Source organism: Polypterus senegalus, unplaced genomic scaffold, assembly GCF_016835505.1.
Source record: "Polypterus senegalus isolate Bchr_013 unplaced genomic scaffold, ASM1683550v1 scaffold_5512, whole genome shotgun sequence".
NCBI classification, from domain to species: domain Eukaryota; kingdom Metazoa; phylum Chordata; class Cladistia; order Polypteriformes; family Polypteridae; genus Polypterus; species Polypterus senegalus.
The window spans coordinates 2,775-23,413 of NW_024385080.1; the positions used below are offsets into that span (position 1 = coordinate 2,775).

At 37.3% G+C, this 20,639-nt stretch overlaps 1 protein-coding gene across 1 annotated transcript; it reads right to left on the reverse strand.

Moving 5' to 3' along the window:
* Positions 1 to 3,772: 3,772 nt before the first annotated feature.
* chmp5b (charged multivesicular body protein 5b) lies at positions 3,773 to 16,976 on the reverse strand. Its single transcript, XM_039743299.1, has 8 exons — positions 16,778 to 16,976; positions 12,289 to 12,393; positions 12,109 to 12,155; positions 11,323 to 11,416; positions 11,169 to 11,240; positions 5,990 to 6,098; positions 4,690 to 4,805; positions 3,773 to 4,510 (listed from the first exon to the last, which is right to left on the reverse strand). Exons 1-8 carry the CDS (start codon positions 16,844 to 16,846, stop codon positions 4,460 to 4,462), a joined length of 663 nt encoding a protein of 220 aa, XP_039599233.1. The 5' UTR covers positions 16,847 to 16,976; the 3' UTR covers positions 3,773 to 4,459.
* Between the last annotated feature and the right edge of the window lie 3,663 nt (positions 16,977 to 20,639).

Sequence of the window (20,639 nt, forward strand, 5' to 3'; positions counted from 1 at the left end):
ACCGGTCTGTCTTACATCAAGATCAACTTACACCTGGTCTGACGAAACCAAACGTGGTCGTAAGTCAATGACTACCTGTAATGGAGAAAACTAATGAATGGGCCTCGATGTGCTACAGTCCATCTGAAGGACACTGGTGGCTGTGTTTCTTCTAACAGGCTCTGAATCCCTGGAGAAGGGTATTTCAGAAATTAGGGGGATGATAAGGTCACTATTCTGTCCTCACTTGTATGTATATGATTAATATGACAGGTAGTGGTCAAAAACAAAACCAGGAAACAACCTCAGTCCTGAAATGAAATGACTTTATTTTTTTTATTATAATTGTATTGATTTTATTGAAATCACACAACATTCATATACAAATAGATCAATTTTACAAAAATAGGATTGAAAACAAATCAAATTACTTCAAAGCAAGAAGATAATAAAAAGTAAGTCACTGTTATCTTGAAGATTGGAATTAAATTTACATTCATAAATAAACAAATAGCTCAATCAGATTAACAGGTGGGTGTTGGAATCAGCAAAGCATTTTTGTCTGATGCACCTCCACTTTTGCCAAAATACCAGCTACAGAGTCATCAGTCAGGAGACAGCCTTCATAGATGTTTCACCCCTGTAATCCTGGAACATCTCAGGATGTTTGGGCAGTGATCAGGTATGTCTTCCTGCCACACTCTGTTCCTGATTTACAAGTCTAAAGAACTTCTTTGGCTCTCTAGTTGGTGTTCCTAATGTCCCAGCCCTTATCGTTCCTTTGTAGCCACAGACAGGAACTTTCTTTCTATGCCTTCTCAGCAAGGTCCTTCACAGCTGAGATGAGGTCATCCCACTATCCTTCAAAAAAGGTAGTCACAACAGCCATCTTCCACTAGGTAGATTGATACTCAACCATTCCCTCTACAATCTGTCACAAGCTTGGCCTACCCACACATTCTTCCTTTTGCTGGCTTCCTGGATGGCCTCCTACCAAGGAACTATCAGTTTGGCCAGCAAGACAAGCTTATCGGTTACTTACCACACAATGCTGTCAGGTCTCATTGAAGTGGTGGTGATCACCATAGGCCAAGTCTTGTGATCTTCCGTGTGCTGGGCAATGCTGCACATCTCCTGCTGCTACAAACTGGATAGGCTTTTTTGACATTAGGACTCTGTTTACTTGAGCTCTCATGTGCTCAGTTAGTTCTGCTAACTTCATTAACACCTGTTCATGTCACCATCAGTATCAGCCCCTAGGCCAAGGCGACCTTACAGGCGCAAAAGATGTGGTGGAGGTTTCTTTGAGCAGCATCACCTGGATCACACTTCTCTTCATAGCCAAACCACTGTCCCATATTGGCTAGGTTTGAGTGGGTGTTATACAAGGCCCTGATTAGGAAGCTCAGTCTTGCCTGGGGGGGATCTTCCAAAGACCAAACTATCCCACAGTTCTTGCGATAGCATCTTCCTGGGTTGTGTAACAGCCCTGTTGACTTTAGCTGACAGATTTAATTAAGAACCGGTTTTCCTCCATTCTTGTTATGTCTGTGGCCACCATGTTCCTTCTCTACTCTCATATTTATTGGTTCTCACTTGCTGATGTGTTTCTGGTGTCTCACTCTGGACAGTAGCATGATCAACGGACTCCCCTGCCTTCCAAGCCTGCCCTATTCAAATCTTTGTACCAGCATTTCTGACCAGTCCGTGGCATGAATGTCTGAAACAGCATCAACCCAACGTTCTGTTTCTACCCCACAGAAATTCTCAGCAGTAGATATATTCCTTCTAAACAAGGACAGAACAGATTGGCATCTGGGAAGTCACTGTATAGTCACAGATACCTCATACATTTGCAGTGGTCATATGATGCATTGGTAACATCATGCCTTGCACTTACTGGTATGCCCTTTCTTTAGTTTGCGTGTGAACACTGCCACCGTTTGCTTCCGAGTTGAGGGTTGGAGGCACCCTTGAGGAGTAAGCAGGAATACAGGAATTTGGGCAGACAAATAAGCCAGCTAGCAGAGATGGATGATTATGTGTGTATGGATCAATAAAAACAAAAAAAATAAAAAATGGTAAGAAGCAAAGCACAGTGGAATTGGACGTTTCCTTCTTTTTCATCTCTGTGGATAGCGGAACTGTGCCCCTCTACCTGCATGTCTGACTATTGGTGTTAAACATTTACTACAATACTAGAAGAAAAGCTACGAAGGAAGGAAAAATAAAAATGGTTTGTGATGGTGTCACCAACATCCAGCTCCTCCACCAAAAATCCAGGTACTTCCTCATTCTGCAGCATGGACAGCAACCTCCCAACAAGAGGAATGAGAAAGGGGGTAGGTAGATAATCTGATAGGCAGGCATGCAAGCAGGGGGCTCATGTCCTTCCTGAAATCTATTGGGCTCTGTAGAAAAACATTTCAAGTGATTTTTTTTTTAATTTTATCTCCCTATTTTCCCCTTTACCCTCTAAGGGGCAGCTTTGACACCTTTCTTAGGAATCGCTCCTTGTGGTGCTGCAATACCAAACCCGAGCAGAGCAAGCCTTAACAGACTTGGTTGCCATTCTCAAAAACCCATTTAATGTGGAGTGGCCCATTATTTCCTTATTTTTCAAAACTTACTCCAATGGTACAGCACAATGGTGCATGGTGGCTGCTGAAACACAATTCTAAGCAACTGGGCTAGGTTACTGTCCTCTCCATTATTTTTTCATCTTTGGTTCATCTTGCTGAATGTCAGACTGACTAGTCATTAAAAGAAATCCAAGAATAATAAGAATGCTGGGAACACACATGTGTAAAGTCTAAATTGTCTAGTTTTTTCTGTTCTTAACACCTTTAGATACATGGATGCATAGTCTCTCTTTCTATATAACTTCTATAACGGTTTTGAACGTACTATCAAAATTAAACCAGCAGATGCCCACCCCCAACTTCCCTAGTGAGAGTGGAAAAACCAAGTCCATCATCACTTATGTTCTTGCTGCACCCAAGGATTTTACTTTATTACTATAGCACCAACAGCTACATACCAGGATAAAAGAGCATTGCAAAAGTGTAACATGAGGACACCAGCAATCATCAGTTCCCAGAATTCCTCAAATGGCAATATCTTTCTTTATGCAAGAGGATGCATCTCCCTAACTGGACTTGCTTACCTACTATTGATTCTATGGAGCTTCTCCACTCATCACTGATTTTCTGTGGCTATGCCCCCATACAATCCCACTTTCTTGTCTTCACTTAAAGTCCAGGAAGACCATTTTACAATATACCACCCTTGCTTAATACTGTCTATTGTAATCTGAGAAAATCATTTTATAGGTTAGTCTCAATTTTTAGCCTTTTGTTTCTAGATACCGAGACCAAACCTAAAGAAACTGAATTCCAATCCAGTAACTTCCACACTAATTGACTCAATAGAACTGTGGAGGTGTGTTGGGTACAAGCAGCGAACCAATGACAGATTTCACGTTGGGTAATGACTCTGAAGAGCACAGCAAAAGGTTTCAGTATAAATCAAACAAAATACGGCGGCATACAATATCTAAAAGTCACCTCCAAGTAATTCCAGCCTCTCGCTTATACCAAAAACATGAACATTAGTTTGAGAGACAAGGTTCCTACCTTGTGCCCAAAATTGATGTAATAAGCTTTGGCAATGCGTAACTGAACCAGAAAAAGTGGCTTCAGAAAATGAATGGATGGATGGGTTAAAGTTGTCACTCTTTCAATTGTACAAATGTAAAACATACTTTAAAAGGATTACTTCTTCAAAAGAAAAATATATTTCATGACATTTATTGAACAATTCTAGGACTGCCCATTCATTCCTGAAGCATATATAAAATTAAAATCAAGCAGACATAGCATCTTCATCCATGTAACAAACTGAAATTAATGAGAAGAAATAATGCTATTTGAAGCTTTAAGTCAATTCATACACCACCAGAATTATTAATAATACAAATGCATAATTTCCATAAATTCTGCAAATGAAATAGGATAGAAATCAAAATATGTAAAGAGTTGTAAATACAGTACTGCTAGTGTTTAAAATGTACAATTTATTATTTATTGAACCAATTATATAATGTTATATTACAGAATTTAAATAGCCACATACCAAAGAAATTAATATGAAAGAATCATTGAGAAACACCAAGCAATCATGTGCTGTATTATCCTAAAAATGATTTACCTCGTTGTAGTTAATGCACCGAAATTAGTAAAAGCATAACCTTAACATGTTAGAAGGAGACAAACGTCTGTTTAGGAGGAGGTGGAAAGATGATCAATGAAGGCAACAGTTCCCTCTGCTTTACCACCTTTAACATTGTAGAGCATGGAGGATAATTCCCAGTCAACCTGTCTTTACAGTTTAGGAACCGGTATATTTTACTATAAATGATATTTTACATTTAAAAAAAAAATGCTGAAGAATTTGTACAGTGTAACTTGACCAGCATCTCTTATGTAGCTGGGATCTGTGGAAGTCCAAATTCATCCACCAAAACACCATCCTGTCAAAAGAAAAACAAACGATCTTCTGTTACAAATGACAACCGCTTATTGTGCACCCTACATTTATATTTATCCCCCAAAACACATTTACTTCATAATAAAACATGTTGATAGAAGGTAATAAAATAAAATTTCAAATTATTCATTGATGCCGAGTTGTCCTGCATTTCAGGTTTACCTTGTTTGTTCTCGAGTCACTGGGCACTCCTTCTGGAATGGCTGGTGCCGATGCAGCTTCATCGATGTATGAAGAATCCTCATCTGCTAATAATTCATCACCTAATGCATCAAGTTCTTAAAAACAAAAATAAACTTAAAATTAATGGATCCAATTTACTGCTTTATAAAAACAAATACTTATTTTTCCAAATAGTTGCAACTCTTAAATTTAAAAAGTGAGTACTACATCAAAGCTTTCAGTTTTAGTTAATAGCATTTGATACATTATTTTAAAACATTAAAGCAATGATATCAAAAATTGTTACATCAGAAGAAAATTGAATAATATTTTTCACATTAAAATTAGACCCACTGAAAATAACTGTCAAGGAGCTAACTAGCGTCAAGGGAAAGGATGTACACTGCCCCTCTTCTATAGGAACAGCTTTAGCACGGGTTGTTAACTTGTAGATTGCACTCCAAAAGCGGTGTAGTCATAACTTTATATATATAAACATTTTCAATTAAAAAGCCCCTTATTTAATTTGTGGATGTATAGAGATGTTACCGTAAAACAGCATGTGGGAAGAAGTAAAACTGCCAAAGGCTCCTTATGAGCCAATGAGCCCCAACATACACCTGTCAGGGGAGGTGGACTGTAACTGGGAAGGTGAAGCACCTCTGAATTACAACGCCCTCCTCATAAAAAACAATGTCTTGATCGAGATTATATTAGGGATTGGGTTAGTAAGCGCAATGTACTACAGAATAAGAAAGTAATACGCTGGTTTATGTTAACTTGTACTGATACATTCAATTAGAATTTTGGTTCATCAGAACTAGCATTAGTTTGTGAGTGTTAATTTGTGATTAAACCCCAACATGCTATAATCAAAGAGTATATATACACAAGTTACTTTGTTTTGGTTTTTTTTTTTCCTTCATATTTCCCCACTGATCATCTTGACCCCTTACATTGTTTGATTAGTGGTTTGCTTTGTTTTGACTTACTAATATTTGTAAAGCACCTTAAATTATACTCTGTATTAGAAGTTGCTATATAAATGTTGTTTGAAAAGAAAAAAATAGGTAGAGACTTTCTCAAAAATAAAAGATCAGACAATAATTGGGTAGGAAACCCTCTTGCCCGAGTTTATTGCCCATAAGGCCACCCAATTTATTAAGTCCCAAGTATAACAACTAATTATCGCCACTCAAGAGCAATCTTAAACAGGTACAAGTAAAACAGCAAAAAACTACACAGACAACACCCTCAGTCAACCGTAAATCAAAAACAGACAAGGCCACGAAGAACCAACCTGCTTCCAAATCGTCCTCATCAATCTCTGGTGTTCCATAACTGCGACTAAGAGCTTCTTGTACTTCATTGGCATCTTCCATCATGTCTTCAAGCTGATCTTGCAAGTCCTTTTGAAGAAAATAAAAATAATGCCTACTAAAGTTACATGAAAATAAAGAAAAATCACATTCAAGCCAAAGAACACATTGAATACACACCCCCAGTTTATATACAGTGTGGTAAAAATTCATTAGTTATCTTTTTTCTACTTAACTCTGTATCACTCATTATGTCTTCTGACATTAGTATCATCTGGGTTAAGGATTTATTGCATTTGAAAATGTAAATTACTTTGGCAACGTCCAAACATATTGCTATGTTTTTCTTTAAAAATGCAGATATTAGTATTGAGTTTTCACATTTTGTCCACACTACCTTGGAGCTTTTAATACACAAAAATTGAGACTTTTGAAAATACTATCCAAATACATTTACTTTTGAAAATGCCGACTCAGCACTTCAGTGTGGATGGTGAAAATACAGACTTTGGAAAACTCAAGACTAATCATGCTCCGATTAGTTTGCAGTCCTTTCCAATCTGGATCCTGCTCATTACAAAGCCACATTACCGGATTGCTTACCCTTCATGGATGACAACCTGTTCCAACACAGTGGACACAGAGGAGTTTCTGTTCATGGCATTTGTTGTGGTGCTTAGACATATGCATCTAAAATAGCGTTTTGTTCAGTCTGAGTGCTGCATACAAGCACAAAAGGCAAACAATTTACCAGTTGCTACAATGCTGAGATAAATCCTGTGGCCGGCAGCATTACCACCACTGCAAGGATTTTTCTACTGATGCTAGTGTAAATTTTTAAACAAAAACGTAGTTTTATGTGGATGGAGATAGTTACGTAAATGATGTAAAAATGCCAGTGTGAATTTTTAAATGAAAACGTCATAATTCCACACAAGTAAAGTAGCAGTAGTTAATGCGCAAATTTCCTGCATATTCAGCATTTGGTAAGCAACCATTCTTGATCATTTCAGAAATATTTGTCTCTCTATTATATAAAAAAAAATCCTGGGACGAGACACAACTTTTTCAGAGAGATACTTCCAAGTCCCACGAGACGAGACGTTGTGCCAAGGCATTTAACCACGCCCGCAGCAGGAAATAAGAGTAGATGACAAAGTAGAACGTTGTAAAGAGGTTCAAAAAACGGTGGCGCGATACACATGCAGATCAGGTTAGAGATAATGAAAGTACTAAAATTCAAAAGTCTCAAAAAAATGATAGTAAAGTTCGCATTAGCACAAATAAACAGAAATTATTACTCTGTGAAATAACGGAACAAAGAAAAGAGATCAAATATATTCTTCGGATTTAAACTTTAAGTCGGAGACTTGTAGATTGTCTAATTCACGTTGCCATCAGGGAAAAAGTAGTGTTTGTTCCAAATGAAGAGGCGTATCCGCAAGAAATAAAAGATTTGTTGTTTGGTGAAAGCGAAATCCACATATGCAAGCGGCAAAGATGCGAAGTTGCTGGCGCGTAGCACAGGCCAGGGGTTGGCGAGCGAAGCGAGCAGGGCAAAGCCCCCTAATCTTTTTAAATAAACTATTTTATAATTGTGCCTAATTTATTACTTACACGTTATTTTTCATTATGTACATTTTGCTAAGCTAACATGCATAGGGTGTTGGCTACTTGTTGCAGCTGCTCTTGACGGGAGCATGGAGCTGCAGAATTCGGCTGTTCAGAGGAGGAGTCGTCAAGCATGACATATGACACCCTTTGTTTAAACTAAGCTTTAGAAGAAACTCAACTAAACATTAAATTGAAGCCTAAAAACAGGCCAAAGCATATTCTGTGTTAAAATGAAAACAAACATTCAAGAAATTGACTTGGGAGTGTTTTGTGAATTCGTATTCAGTTCTGCTCCTGTTTATCTGACAAACCAGCAGCTGCCAACTTGTGGCTTCACTGAGATGTGTAATCATCATTTCTTTAAAATGTTTATAGTGGGGTGGATGCTTTTGAACCTAAATCTGAAAAGTTAATTCAGTACCACCAACAGAAAGAATGCTCAAGGATAACTTTCAAGAAAACTGACAGTAGATAAACCCACCACTAAGGCAGCCACCTAGCTCTGAAAAGTAGGGCCTTTCAGCAGAAACAATAAATGACTTTGTAGGACGCCTTTGCCTAGAACACAATTCACCTTTATTGTTCTTATAGGGCTTTACAGAAACATCTTTTGGTTTTGGCAACAATTCACGATAACCTCAAAGAAAATGTGTTTTATTCCCTGGCAAAATAGTAATAGTTCTAGTCATTCTCAAACCTGATTACTCCAATTCAGAGAGGCAGGGAGAAAAAGGCCTGTCCTTGCAGCACTGGGCACAATGCAGGAAAAGGGTATTGGCAGCGTGCCAGATAATTACATGGTCCTCTCAAACACATACTTCACACTTAGATTGGGACCATTTAAATAAAACCTGTATGAATCTGAGAATGTATGATAACTGGAATACCAAGAATAGCAGCACACAGAAACATGGAGAATATGCAAGCTCCATACAGACAACCAGGTGCAGTATATTTATGTAATATGCTGGATCTGTAAAGTGGCAGTGCTAACCACTGTGCACTGCTGTGACACCTAAGCTAAGAAAATTTTTAATATATCAAATTTCTTAAAACAACTACACTCACAAAACCTGTAGCTCAACTGTTGTAAAGCTACAGAAAAATATACTGCGGCAGGAAAAAAATAGTATGGTATGGAAGAAAAATAATTTTCTTTTTTATCATAGTTTTATTTTACATTCTGTACATAGTTTATTATTACATGCCCAGTAATTGTTGGTCATTTAAACTGATAGGGTCCACAAGATCAGCAAATCTGACATGCCCGATGACGAAGTAGTGTAATGTGACATCACTATAGTTAAAAAGGTCCTTTGGCAAACAGGATAAAACATGCCTAAACACCAATAACTTGAACTTCAAGGTGCAAAGGTCCTTATAATAATAATAAAAAAAAATCCATGCAATATGACATTTCAATGAGAAACCCTTGTGTATCAAGTATAGCAGTAAGTAAATAAATATTTTAATTAATGTTATGTCATAAGTCATTGACCCAAGGACAATGCAACAGAGATTAGAGCGTGCCATTTTCATTTGAAATACTAAAAAGTCTGCACAGGTTTACAAACGTTTTGGAAAGCCTTTCTTAGCAGAATTAAAATGTTGTTCAAGCATTTTAACCCAACCACTAAAAAGTCTTTGGATACTTTGAAATGACTTGCATTGTTGTTTTCTTAGTTATGTCAATTTTTTATTGTATAGTGGTTTTCAAAAACATTACTCAATTAATTAAGACTGTACATTACTTGATTATCTATAGTCATGTGAAAAAGAAAGTACACCCTCTTATAGTTCTATGGTTTTAAAAATCAGGACATCATAAAAACAAACTGATTCCTACCAGGTTATAAAAGTATTGAAATCTAACTGCAGGTGTTAACAACACATAACAGATTTCACTATGTCATGATTTAACAAAATTGAAACCAAAATGGAGAAGCCATGTGTGGAAAAACTAAATACACACCATGATTCAATATCTTGTAGAACCACCTTTAGCAGCAATAACTTGAAGTAATCATTTCCTGCATGACTTTATCAGTCTCTCACATCGTTGTGGAGGAATTTTGACCCACTCTTCTTTACAAAGTTGTTTCAGTTCATTGACGTTTGTGGGCAAGCTCTCTTAGAGTCCCCACCATAGCAATTCAATCGAGTTAAGATCTGGACTTTGACTGGGCCATTATAACACCTTGATTCTTTTTTTTGTTGAGCCATTCTGTTGTAGATTTGCTGGTGTGCTTGGGACCACTGTCCTGTCGCATGATCTAATTTCTGCCAAGGTTTAGTTGGTGGACAGATGGCCTCACATTTGACTCTAGAATGCTTTGGTTTACAGAGTAGTTCATGGCAGACTGAATAACTAAAAGGTGCCCTCATCCTGTGGCTGCAATACAAGTCCAAATCATCACCCGTCCACCATCATGCTTGACCGTTAGTATGAGGTGTTTGTACTATATGCTGTGGTCATTTTCTGCCCAGCATGCTGCTGTGCATTATCACCAGCCTCCACTTTGGTCTCGTCTATCCAAAGGACATTGTTCCAGAAATCTTGTGGTTTATTCAGATGCAGCTTTACAAACCTAAGCCATGCTGCCATGTTCTTTTAGAGAGAAGAGGCTTTCTCCTGGCAACCCTTCCAAAAAGCCATGCTTGTTCAGTTTTTTCATAACTGTACTGACATTAACTTTTAACATTTAAAGCAACTGCAATGCAACACTGCAAGGTTTGATCTTGGGGTAAATTTGCTGGAATGTCCCCTCCTGGGAAGATTGGGAACTGTCCTGAATATTTTTCACTTGTGAATAAACTTTCTCACTGAAGAATGATGGACTTCAAATTGTTTGGAAATAGCCTTATAACCCTTCCCAGACTGATAGGCAGAAACAATTGCCTCTCTGAGATCATTGTTGATGTCTTTCCCCCTTGGCACTGTGTTAACACACACCTGAGTGCTCCAGACCAGCAGACTGCCAAAACGTCTGTTTTTATAGAGGTGGTCACTTGCTGATGATCAATTAATCAAGTGCATTTGATTAGCAGCCTCTAGCTGCTACTTACCCTCTTAATTCCTATGGAAGCAGTAAGGGGGTACTTAATGTTTCACACACTGCTTCTGCATTTTCACTTAGTTTTTGTTAAATAAATAATGACACAGTGTAATATATGTTGTTGATCATCTGAGGTTGTACTGTGTTTAATTAATTTAAAGTCCTGCTAAGTGCCAGATGATTTTTATTATGTCCTGATATGTAAAATCTTAGAATTGAAAGAGCGTGTAGTTTCTTTTTCACACGACTGTATATAGTCAATAGAGACAACACTACTATCAGCAAAATTCTGATCTTGAGTCATAACTGATTTTGACTTAATGACTTGAATCTCTTCAAAATTATTAAATTGCTAGCAACATTTAACATTTGCTTAAAAGCAGAAAATCCTTTAAAAGTAAAAGTACAGAAATAAATAAATCAACATCAATAAATGTAGTAAAAGAGAAGCAGAAATGCATTAGCTTTGACAAAATGAAATGTTGTTTACCTCAATTTGATCAATTTTAACTTGTTTATATGCCTTCTTCATTTCTTTCACACCAACTTTCATAGCATCAACCTGAAATAGTAGTAAATAAGGGTAAGTCCTCTTGATTTGCTGATGAACAGTGGCACATGGACAGTGATGTCATAATTCTTACAGTTGTCTTTGTATCCTTTAGTGTCTGTATTGTGTAGTTTGCCTGTTCCATATTAAATGACTGCTGCATTAAGTTATCCCTCTGCTGTTCATACCTAATAGAAACAAGATTACAATAAACACGTATTTTCTAAAACTGTTTATTAAGCAAAAAAAAATAGAGGAGTACCAAATAGCCGCATCAAAATTTCAGCATTGTGGGAATGAAATTCTCCATGTTTACATTCAATGCTGCCATTCTTAGAAAGTCACCGTTAATAATATTTTTAGCAAATAATTCACACATTTTTTATCATACAAATGGATACTTGACATGTAGATTATGCAACATGAGTTATGTGAGAATATTTTTTTCTTTTTTCCTTGGATGTTTTTCACATCCACTGGCACTGTCCAGCACTGATGAGATTCAAAATTCAGTATCCAATTTCTCCACAAAAGCATGACATTAAAATTTTTCCTCAGCCACCACTACAGACTACAAGGGGTAAAGTAGCATTAAAAATTATTTTGGGTGGGGTATACCTTTTAATATATTTTTTGTAAGCAACAAATAATATCAAGTTATAATTACAGTTAAAATTAAGACATTTTTGAAGGATGATAAATAGCATCCACATATTGACAAAATCCCAGAAAAAAGTGTTATTTTTTTTTTTTTGTCAGATCGCACAGCTCTACTCACAAGGGTTTTAACTTTTAAATCTGAACTATTAAATAACCACTCTTAGCAGCTTCATTTATAAAAATTACTTGCCCACCCAGGTGAAATATAAAAATTACATACATTCTCTTTTGCTTCAGTACTCTTAAAGCTTTCTGTTTCACCATGTTCTGTAAAAAAAATCATTTTGAAGATCAGTAATTAATTTATAAGTTTAGAGTTAGTTTATGTTACTTTTAACAATTCTTTACACAAGGTAAATATTCTTCACTTAGATAGATTCAGTGTGTACTCTTACTGTACCTTTGAAGGGCCATCTCTCATTTTCTTCATTTGATCCTTATATTTAACAAGTTCAGTATCTAACCTTGAAATCTTCTTATCAATTGATTCCGCCCTTCCATCGACCTGGGGGGATAAAATGCCTAGGTTAATAAAGTATGAAAGTTACACATTAAGCATATAGCAACTTAATTACTTAGGACAACTATTTAACTACATAATAGATATTTAAATTCCAAAACATAGAGTAGGAATTATGATTTGCCAAGTGCCATTTTTCTAAATTCCCAATTGTCCATTTTCTAAACTAGACAAACTCCAATTCAGGTTTACGATGGGCCAAGTCAGTGCCACATCTAGTCTTCATTTAAGGGATCTTAAGATAACCACAAGTAATGCACTTTGATAAGACAATTGCTAAATTGCATTTCCCAGGTAAATTAGTTTTTTTTTTTTTTTTTTTAAATATCTCCAGATTATAGTCCAAATTAACGAGATAAGGATTAGAGTGTGTGTGTGTTTTTTTCCTTCTCTGATAACATACAGTAGTTGTTCTGCATGGTATTTTGTAATATACTGCACAACTGATATTCTGCTCTGTTGATCTGCCATGAGTAAAACTTCCATTGTGAATGACACATGGCAAAATAAAAAATTGTGTCTGTAAATATAAATCCTGCTAACTACACAGCTTTAGTTTAAACCAAAACATTTTGGAATTTTCACATACAGAACACAAAAATGCCCTAAGAGATTTCACATAAGATGTTGCCATTTTGTTCCCTGTTCATTCACTTTTCCCATAGTCATGCAAAGGGCCAATTAGCATTACAGGGAAAAATGAATTTTTATTCTTGGTTCTACTGACAATTAACTATGCACCTTTACTTTACTTACTGGTTTAAGTTTTGTCTCAGAAGAGCACTGTTACCTGCAACCATTCAACTCTTTTCTCATTTTATCAGGGCTCCTGTCTTAAGCGTTATTTGTACCTTAATTTTGTTCTTTGCTTAGTTCATCTGAACAACTACTGCACAGGATGGAAGCACAATAGACTGATTTGTTTTTATTGTGCCTTTAGATAGCACTGGAACCAAGGCCAATGTGTTCTACAATTCAGGCTAATTCATCATGACGTTGTGATAATATAACAGGTGAAACTTAGAATTACTATGATCATTATTACTAATTACTTAGTAGATGCTTTATTATCATCATTAAGTTACTTGAGGGTAACTGAACTAGCAAAGAGCAGCATGAAACCCAAATCCTAAACCAGTAGGTTACATTATCTGCTACTGACAAGTGATCTACAGTAAATACAGAAAAGACTATACACACCCTGCACTAATATGTCCTAGAAAATAATTTACATGCCTCTAATCAGAAATAGAAATCAGAGGAATGATGGAGGATTATGTACAATAATGAATGATGTTTATTACTTCAGCTTTGTTATTAAACACCAAATATATAGTCTAAAATGTATGTACAAGAAAGTATCTTTTAAAATCAGAAACAAAAAAAAAAAAAAAAAATAACACCACCAGAAGAAAAACGCAGACCCTAAAAACCCTCAGTGCTAATGTGGCGGCAAAGCGCTTGCTCTGGAAAGCATTAATCTCTGAATATATCCGCTTGCCCACACAGACAAAACCTTACGGGTCTCAGAAAGACTGAAAACAAATTAGTACTCCACGGAAAAAAAAATTTTATATGCTACTTACCCTGTGTAGTTTGTAGTGGTGGCAGAGAAAAATGTTTACTTTGGAAAAAGTACATAACAATGCTAACACTGTATGTATGCTCTTATTTGAATATCTGCCTCGCCCTCATCTTCAACACAAATGCACATTGCTTTAGGAATGTGTTTTTATCATTTATATTTTACTGAAACATTAATATTTTTGCAAAAAACAGCATGTATTATGCAAGTTCTAAGCATATGAATAAAGGACAAGTGGATCATGCGATAGCAGTTACCCACGAATTTTCTTTTCTTCCTTTACCATGGACATTTTTCACATTACTTGCCATTCACCAGAACTGGTCACCATTGAGAGCCCTTTGATATGAATCTTCATTATGTGCTTTCTTCATGAATTCATGAGATTTCTCGGCCACCACTACAAAGATGTGGGTTAAGTAACATAAAAAGGTTACTCCCTGGGTACAGTATTGCATTAGGAATAGAATAATTTAGATTATATTCATTTTAAGAAAATAACACAGTATACAGCAGATAAAATTTGCAAAACTTCTACAACAGAGAACTTCAAAATCAATCAAAAAAAAAAAAATCACCAGAGAATTTAAAAAATAAAGAAAACAGAAAAACAAAGCATAATAAAAAAAAGAACTCAACCCATGCAGAGAGAAAGAGAATACAGCAGAGGGGAGCAAAACCACCATCTGTCTTCTACCTGTATGAATGCTTACTCTTGCCAAGTTTTGAAAATGTGTTGGACTGATCCTCGAAGCAATATTTTTTTTCTTCCAATTTCAAATACAGAATGTCAGTTGCCCACTGGGTTTAAGAGATGGGTTGGGACTCTTCCAGTTAAGCAAGACAACTCTTTGTGCTCGAAGTGTGGTGTAGGCAATTAGAATCATTTTGTCCTTATCTACTTTGTGCCAATTTGGGGGCACACCAAATACAGCTATTAATGGATTAATTGAAAGACATGCAGGTTAGGTGGATTGGCGATTCTAAATTGGCCCTAGTGTGTGCTTGGTGTGTGGGTGTGTTTGTGTGTGTCCTGCGGTGGGTTGGCACCCTGCCCAGGATTGGTTCTTGCCTTGTGCCCTGTGTTGGCTGGGATTGGCTCCAGCAGACCCCCGTGACCCTGTATTCGGATTCAGCGGGTTAGTAAATGGATGGATGGATGGATGTTAATTTGGTGCACTCCCTCCCATAACATGTGGCCTAGTGATGTTTGAGCTAGATTGCAACCCTCACAAATTGGACGTATACCCTGGCTACATTTTTGAAAGTTTTAAACAAGGCAGATGTGACCGATGAATTATTAAAATGCTTGGCGCATAGAGAGCTAGAGTGTATTTTATATATGGCTGACTTCCACTGTTTACCTGAGATGTTAATTGAGAGGTAATTTTTCCACCATACTCTACGTTTTTTTTATACAGTATATATATTATTGAGATGCTGAATCTTCAAGACATATCAGTATTCCCTCTGGAATAGGGACATCTGGAAAATTGGGCAGGTTTCTTTAAACAAAATTTCTAATGTAATCATAGGGCAAAAAATGAGTTGCTGGAAAAGTTCAATTTTGAAGTGCAACTGTGCATAAGATGCAAATGTGTCATCTATATACGGTTCTCCTAATCCTGAGTAATTTCCAAAGATTAAATACCGAGTTGGTTGGTGGATGACTGAATTACCGGTGTACTGACGAAAGTTAATGGTCATCTGCTACTTTGTCCTTTGTCACTCTCTTCTGAGTGTTCTGCAGCAGTTCTTGCTGTCATTACAATTTTGCTAAGATCAAAAGAGCTGTCTTGAGTAAATGACAAACATTAGCATCACAAATGACAGTCACTTTAAGGCCTGTGTTGTTCACCCTGAGAGTGCATTCCCTAAAAATCACAACCTAATGGAATTTGTGTATGCTGAAACTTTGTTTCTACTCTTTGAGAATAAAAACACATTTTACCATTATTATTTCTAATTTTTAAAACCTATAAACGTGTATAAAATATGCAGCATTTTGTGTTTTGAATATTTTATATTTATAAAAGTGTACAGTGTTCTTGAGCTTTTATATAACCCATAAACTTATCCGTAAAAACTTTATTGAATTAATATGATCAAAAAGAATGGCCAGATAAAAGTTTAAACTTAATTGAAATGTTAAAAAAATCAGATGAAAAAGAAATGCCAAGCATTGGTATGGTATGCTGTGAGAACAGGAGTGACATCGCATGCAAGACAATCATATTAAGAGATGAATATCCCTGTCATAACAAAGAAAAATTAAACGAACACATGTAGGTATTTCGTTAAAACGGCAAGCCATGAGACCACTCAAAATAATATCTTAACAGTGTATTAGGAAATGCTCTACAATGTTTCATTTAACACACATAAACGGACATCTTAAAACGATTATACGATAACTTCAGAATTCCAAAGGATCGCTCTGTCGACACGCAATTATTCACGAAACAAATCTGTTTAAACGCAGGACCTGGTCGTCACTTTCGCACTGCTCCCAACTCGATGAGGTAAATGATAAAAATGGTACCATCAACATGGATGGCGTCCCCTTCTTTACCTGTGATGACACAAACGCCGACTAAGGGTAGATTCGTTATACAGTCATACAGCATTACTCCTTCTGTTTCGGTCTGCTTTTTAAATGTTCGTCGCTTCATGTCTGGGACTGTCATGGATACAAAACACCAAGACTGTCTGACAGGCAACGTAAAAAGTGTAACATAAAAAGACTACCCTCTAAAGTACCCTAGACTTCATTGTTATACTCACATTTCCGATACAATCTGTTAAGTTTGGTGGGGGTCCTTTAGGTTTCGATCGTCCGAAAATCCTGTTCATTTTCTTTGTCTTTTTATTCTATTTTCGAATTGCTCTGTGTGAAAAACACAAAAGAAACAATAAAGTCCCACAGACCGTCTGACGGAACCAGGAAACTGCAGGCATAAAACATTCGACGGAAATATCGTCATAGAGCGCGTGACCGAAACTTAGAGGAACTGAGGCTGAGGCACACCCTGATCACGTGTAGAGAGTTAAACGTGTACCCAAACGCAGTTTGCCTCGCCCATAGACATATATAGATAGACGCCGCATTAACAGTGTTGCCCAGTGGACACGATACGTCAGCGCATCCGCCATATTGTGAGTGGCAAAAGTGCCATATTTAAACTTACACAGATAGACGTGGAAACCGGGTTTTCTGATGAAAAAACAATAGCGTTTAAAACAGTATCGTTTACATGCAACAGGTTTTGGCGAATCGTTTACATGCAATTATTTATATCCATTTATACATTAATAATGGCAATTATTAAATAATAATAATTATTATTATTCAATAATTCCTTCCATATAAGTAAAATTTATCGGACTGCTTTCTTCCATCTCCGAAACATGTCTAGACTTCGTCCTGTTCTTTTGCAACACAGTACTGAAGTACTGGTTAATGCCCTTGTCACCTCACGTATAGATTACTGTAATGCTATTCTACCTGGCATCCCACAAAAACGTATCCATCGCTTACAACCTATTCGAAATTCTACTGCCAGGATAGTAACCTGTTCTAAATCCACTGAACATATTACACCTATTCTCTCTCAACTTCACGGGCTCCCTGTTAACTACAGAATACAATACTAAATACCGCTCTTAACATTTAAAGCTCTCCCCTACCTCACTGATCTCCTACAGACTTACACTCCCGCTCGCTCACTCAGATCCTCCTCTGCGGCTCTACTTTCTGTACCACACATCAAACTCTGTGCTATGGGAGCTCGAGCGTCTCTCATAGTGCTCCTCAACTCGGGAATGCTCTTCTCTCTCATATACGTCAGCTCGATTCAATAACACATTTTAAAACTGTCCTCAAAACTTACCTTTTCAAACTGGCATACCAATTGTGAATTTTGCAGTTACTGCCAGTTATCTTTGTTTGTTTGCTAATTATTGCTTTTTGATTTAGCATTCTCTTGTTTTAATTTCACTAATGTTGTTTAATTTTATTGTAAGGTGACTTTAAGTGCTAAGAAAGGATCCTATTAAATAAAATGTATTATTATTATTATTATTATTGAGACGAAAATTGACCAATGTCTGAAAGTCAAAATAGTAAGACTGCAACTGGCAGTCTGGTCTTTCTTTTAACAGTGAAATGATACATGCAATGACAAAAATAAACAATTTTATTGTATACAAATTGGCTTAATAATTTCTGAAAACATTTCACTCATTCCTCTCTCAATCTCTCTCTCTCTTACACACACACACACACACACAATGTGGTTACTTAAATATATGCAGGATAGGATCTAAAGTCCTTGAATCAGAACTGTCTTACACAGCTTTTTCCGTGTGCTGCCACTCTGTAATTTGAGAGTATTCAGTCTGGCAATATAGTGCAGCCTTAGTTTGTGGAAGACAGACGCGACTAAAGACATGAGCATAAAATGATGGTTGTCAATTTCAAATTGTGTTTCCTCAATGTACTCCTTGAGAAAAAACACATCATCCAAACCAATCTCAGCCAGAATAAACTGATTGATCAAAGATACACTGACAGCTTGCCCTAATGTCGACTGTCGGATAACACGCTCAGCTGCTTTGACCACCTTGACTGTACTCTTTAGAAGGAATCATCAAACCTCCTTTGTTTTTTAATGTGAGCAAGTGGTAGCTTTGATCATATGATGCCAGTACAGCATCTGTTATCAAACTAGCACGGCACACATCACTGGACAGCTTTTTCAAAATCCCATCTAAGGGCTACCTCCCACTGCTTCCTGAGGTGGATTTCTTTGGGAAAGCTTCAAAGTTTGAGAAATGTTAACAGCTAACAACAATCTACATAGTTAGTGACTAAATACGTTTAGTCAAAATGTTGTTTGAAGGCTCACTTGAGCACATAAATGCATAGCTTTACTAGCTTAGCCTGGTGTAGCTAAAGTTAAGATTATACAACGGGATTTTCTAATGGCCAAATATAACCAAAACAATTGTTCAGCCTTCCCTATGAAATGTAATCCCTGGGATCTCGTTTGGAGCGTACAGTGGTTTGTACAATCCCAAGCAGCACGTGCGTGAGGCATCTTTATCCACTACTTCAATCCACAGCAGTGCCACTCGCAATATGGTGGTGACATTAATGTACGATGCTGCTGGTCATGCGGTGGTTAGTAATTCTATGTCTATGGCCTCGCCTCCAAATACAGACAAGCCCCGCCTCCTGTTTTCCGCAAGCTTTCAGCACTTCTTGTTTGTAAAGACAGTTGTTCAAATTAAACACAAGCCTTGGTTTTCCAGAAACAGCCACGATCATGTTATTTTGTTGGTGCCACAGTTATGTAATAATATTAAATATGGTATCCCAGCTACTACAATACAATATGCTGTTGTAAAATGACAGTCTCAAAACCACTAAATCGGTTAGGGATATACACGCTGCTGGAAGCTAACCAGATAGCAATGGGCACAAAGGAATCAGCCCTGATTTGCACACCGGTCCATTTGAGAGTCCACCCAGACATTAACCCACAGAAGAAATTAGGATTTGCCAATGTTTTTATGATGTGGAATGTAAACTCTGTGGCCTATGGCCAGGGCCCTTGCCCGTCAGGGATGCCTCCATGCTGGAAGGACCGGGGGAGGGGGCGTATCTAGAGCATTACCTCCCCCAGAGCACTAGGTGGCAGTCCCCCTGGGTTGCAGTGGTGCCTCGGACTCCCATAGGGCTCCATGAGAGTTGGAGTGTGATACAGCCCTGTTGGGATCTGTGGGCACTGCCAGGGGGTGCTGCAACTGCTGCTGAGCCCTTATGGGCGGCTTTTCCGCCACACCCAGAAATGCTGCCAGAACTGGGTCAACAAGCACTTGGAGCACTTCCGGGTGCCTTATAAAAGGAGCCAGCAGCCACTACTCCAGGAGCCAGAGACATGTGGGAGTAGACAAAGCTTATCTGGAGGAGTGGAGGAGGAAAAAGAGAAAGAGAAAAGAAAGAAGAAGAGATTGACTTGTGCTGTGACTGTGTTCTGCTTGTGGGAATCAGGGGAAGGTATTTCTCACAGGAAAAAGAAAAAAAAAAACCATGTGCCTTGAACTTATGTCTCACGCCTGTCTGAGTCAGGTTTGGGCAGCAGTGACTCCCCTGGTGGTCCACAACTCGTACAGTCAAGGGTAGAACATGCCAACTCTACAAAAACATGCAACAGGATCCAAATCCAGTATGTCTGATCAGGCTGTTAAATTTCAGTTTGTAAATGTTTTATTTAACATATTAAAGGAAATCTAAAAATAGCCTACTGAAATAAATCAAGGTATTACAAATGAATTTTAGGATTAGTGATAATAGGTCATAGGATCATGCCTGTCATGTGAGAGTACAGTAAAATAAATATGATAACAAATTTATAAGAAAAAAATTTATGGATACCTTATGCAGGAACATAAAACAAGTTTGGAATCTACCCAGAAAATACAGTGTCACAATTAATATATTACACACTTAATTTTTTGTGGAATATTTAAGTTTAGGAAATATGTTGTTGAGAAGAGTGTGCCTGTGAATCTATTACCCCTTTATTTTAGAATTCTGTTTGTATGCCATTTTCTGTAATGTCATGGAAAGATTTTTACTGGG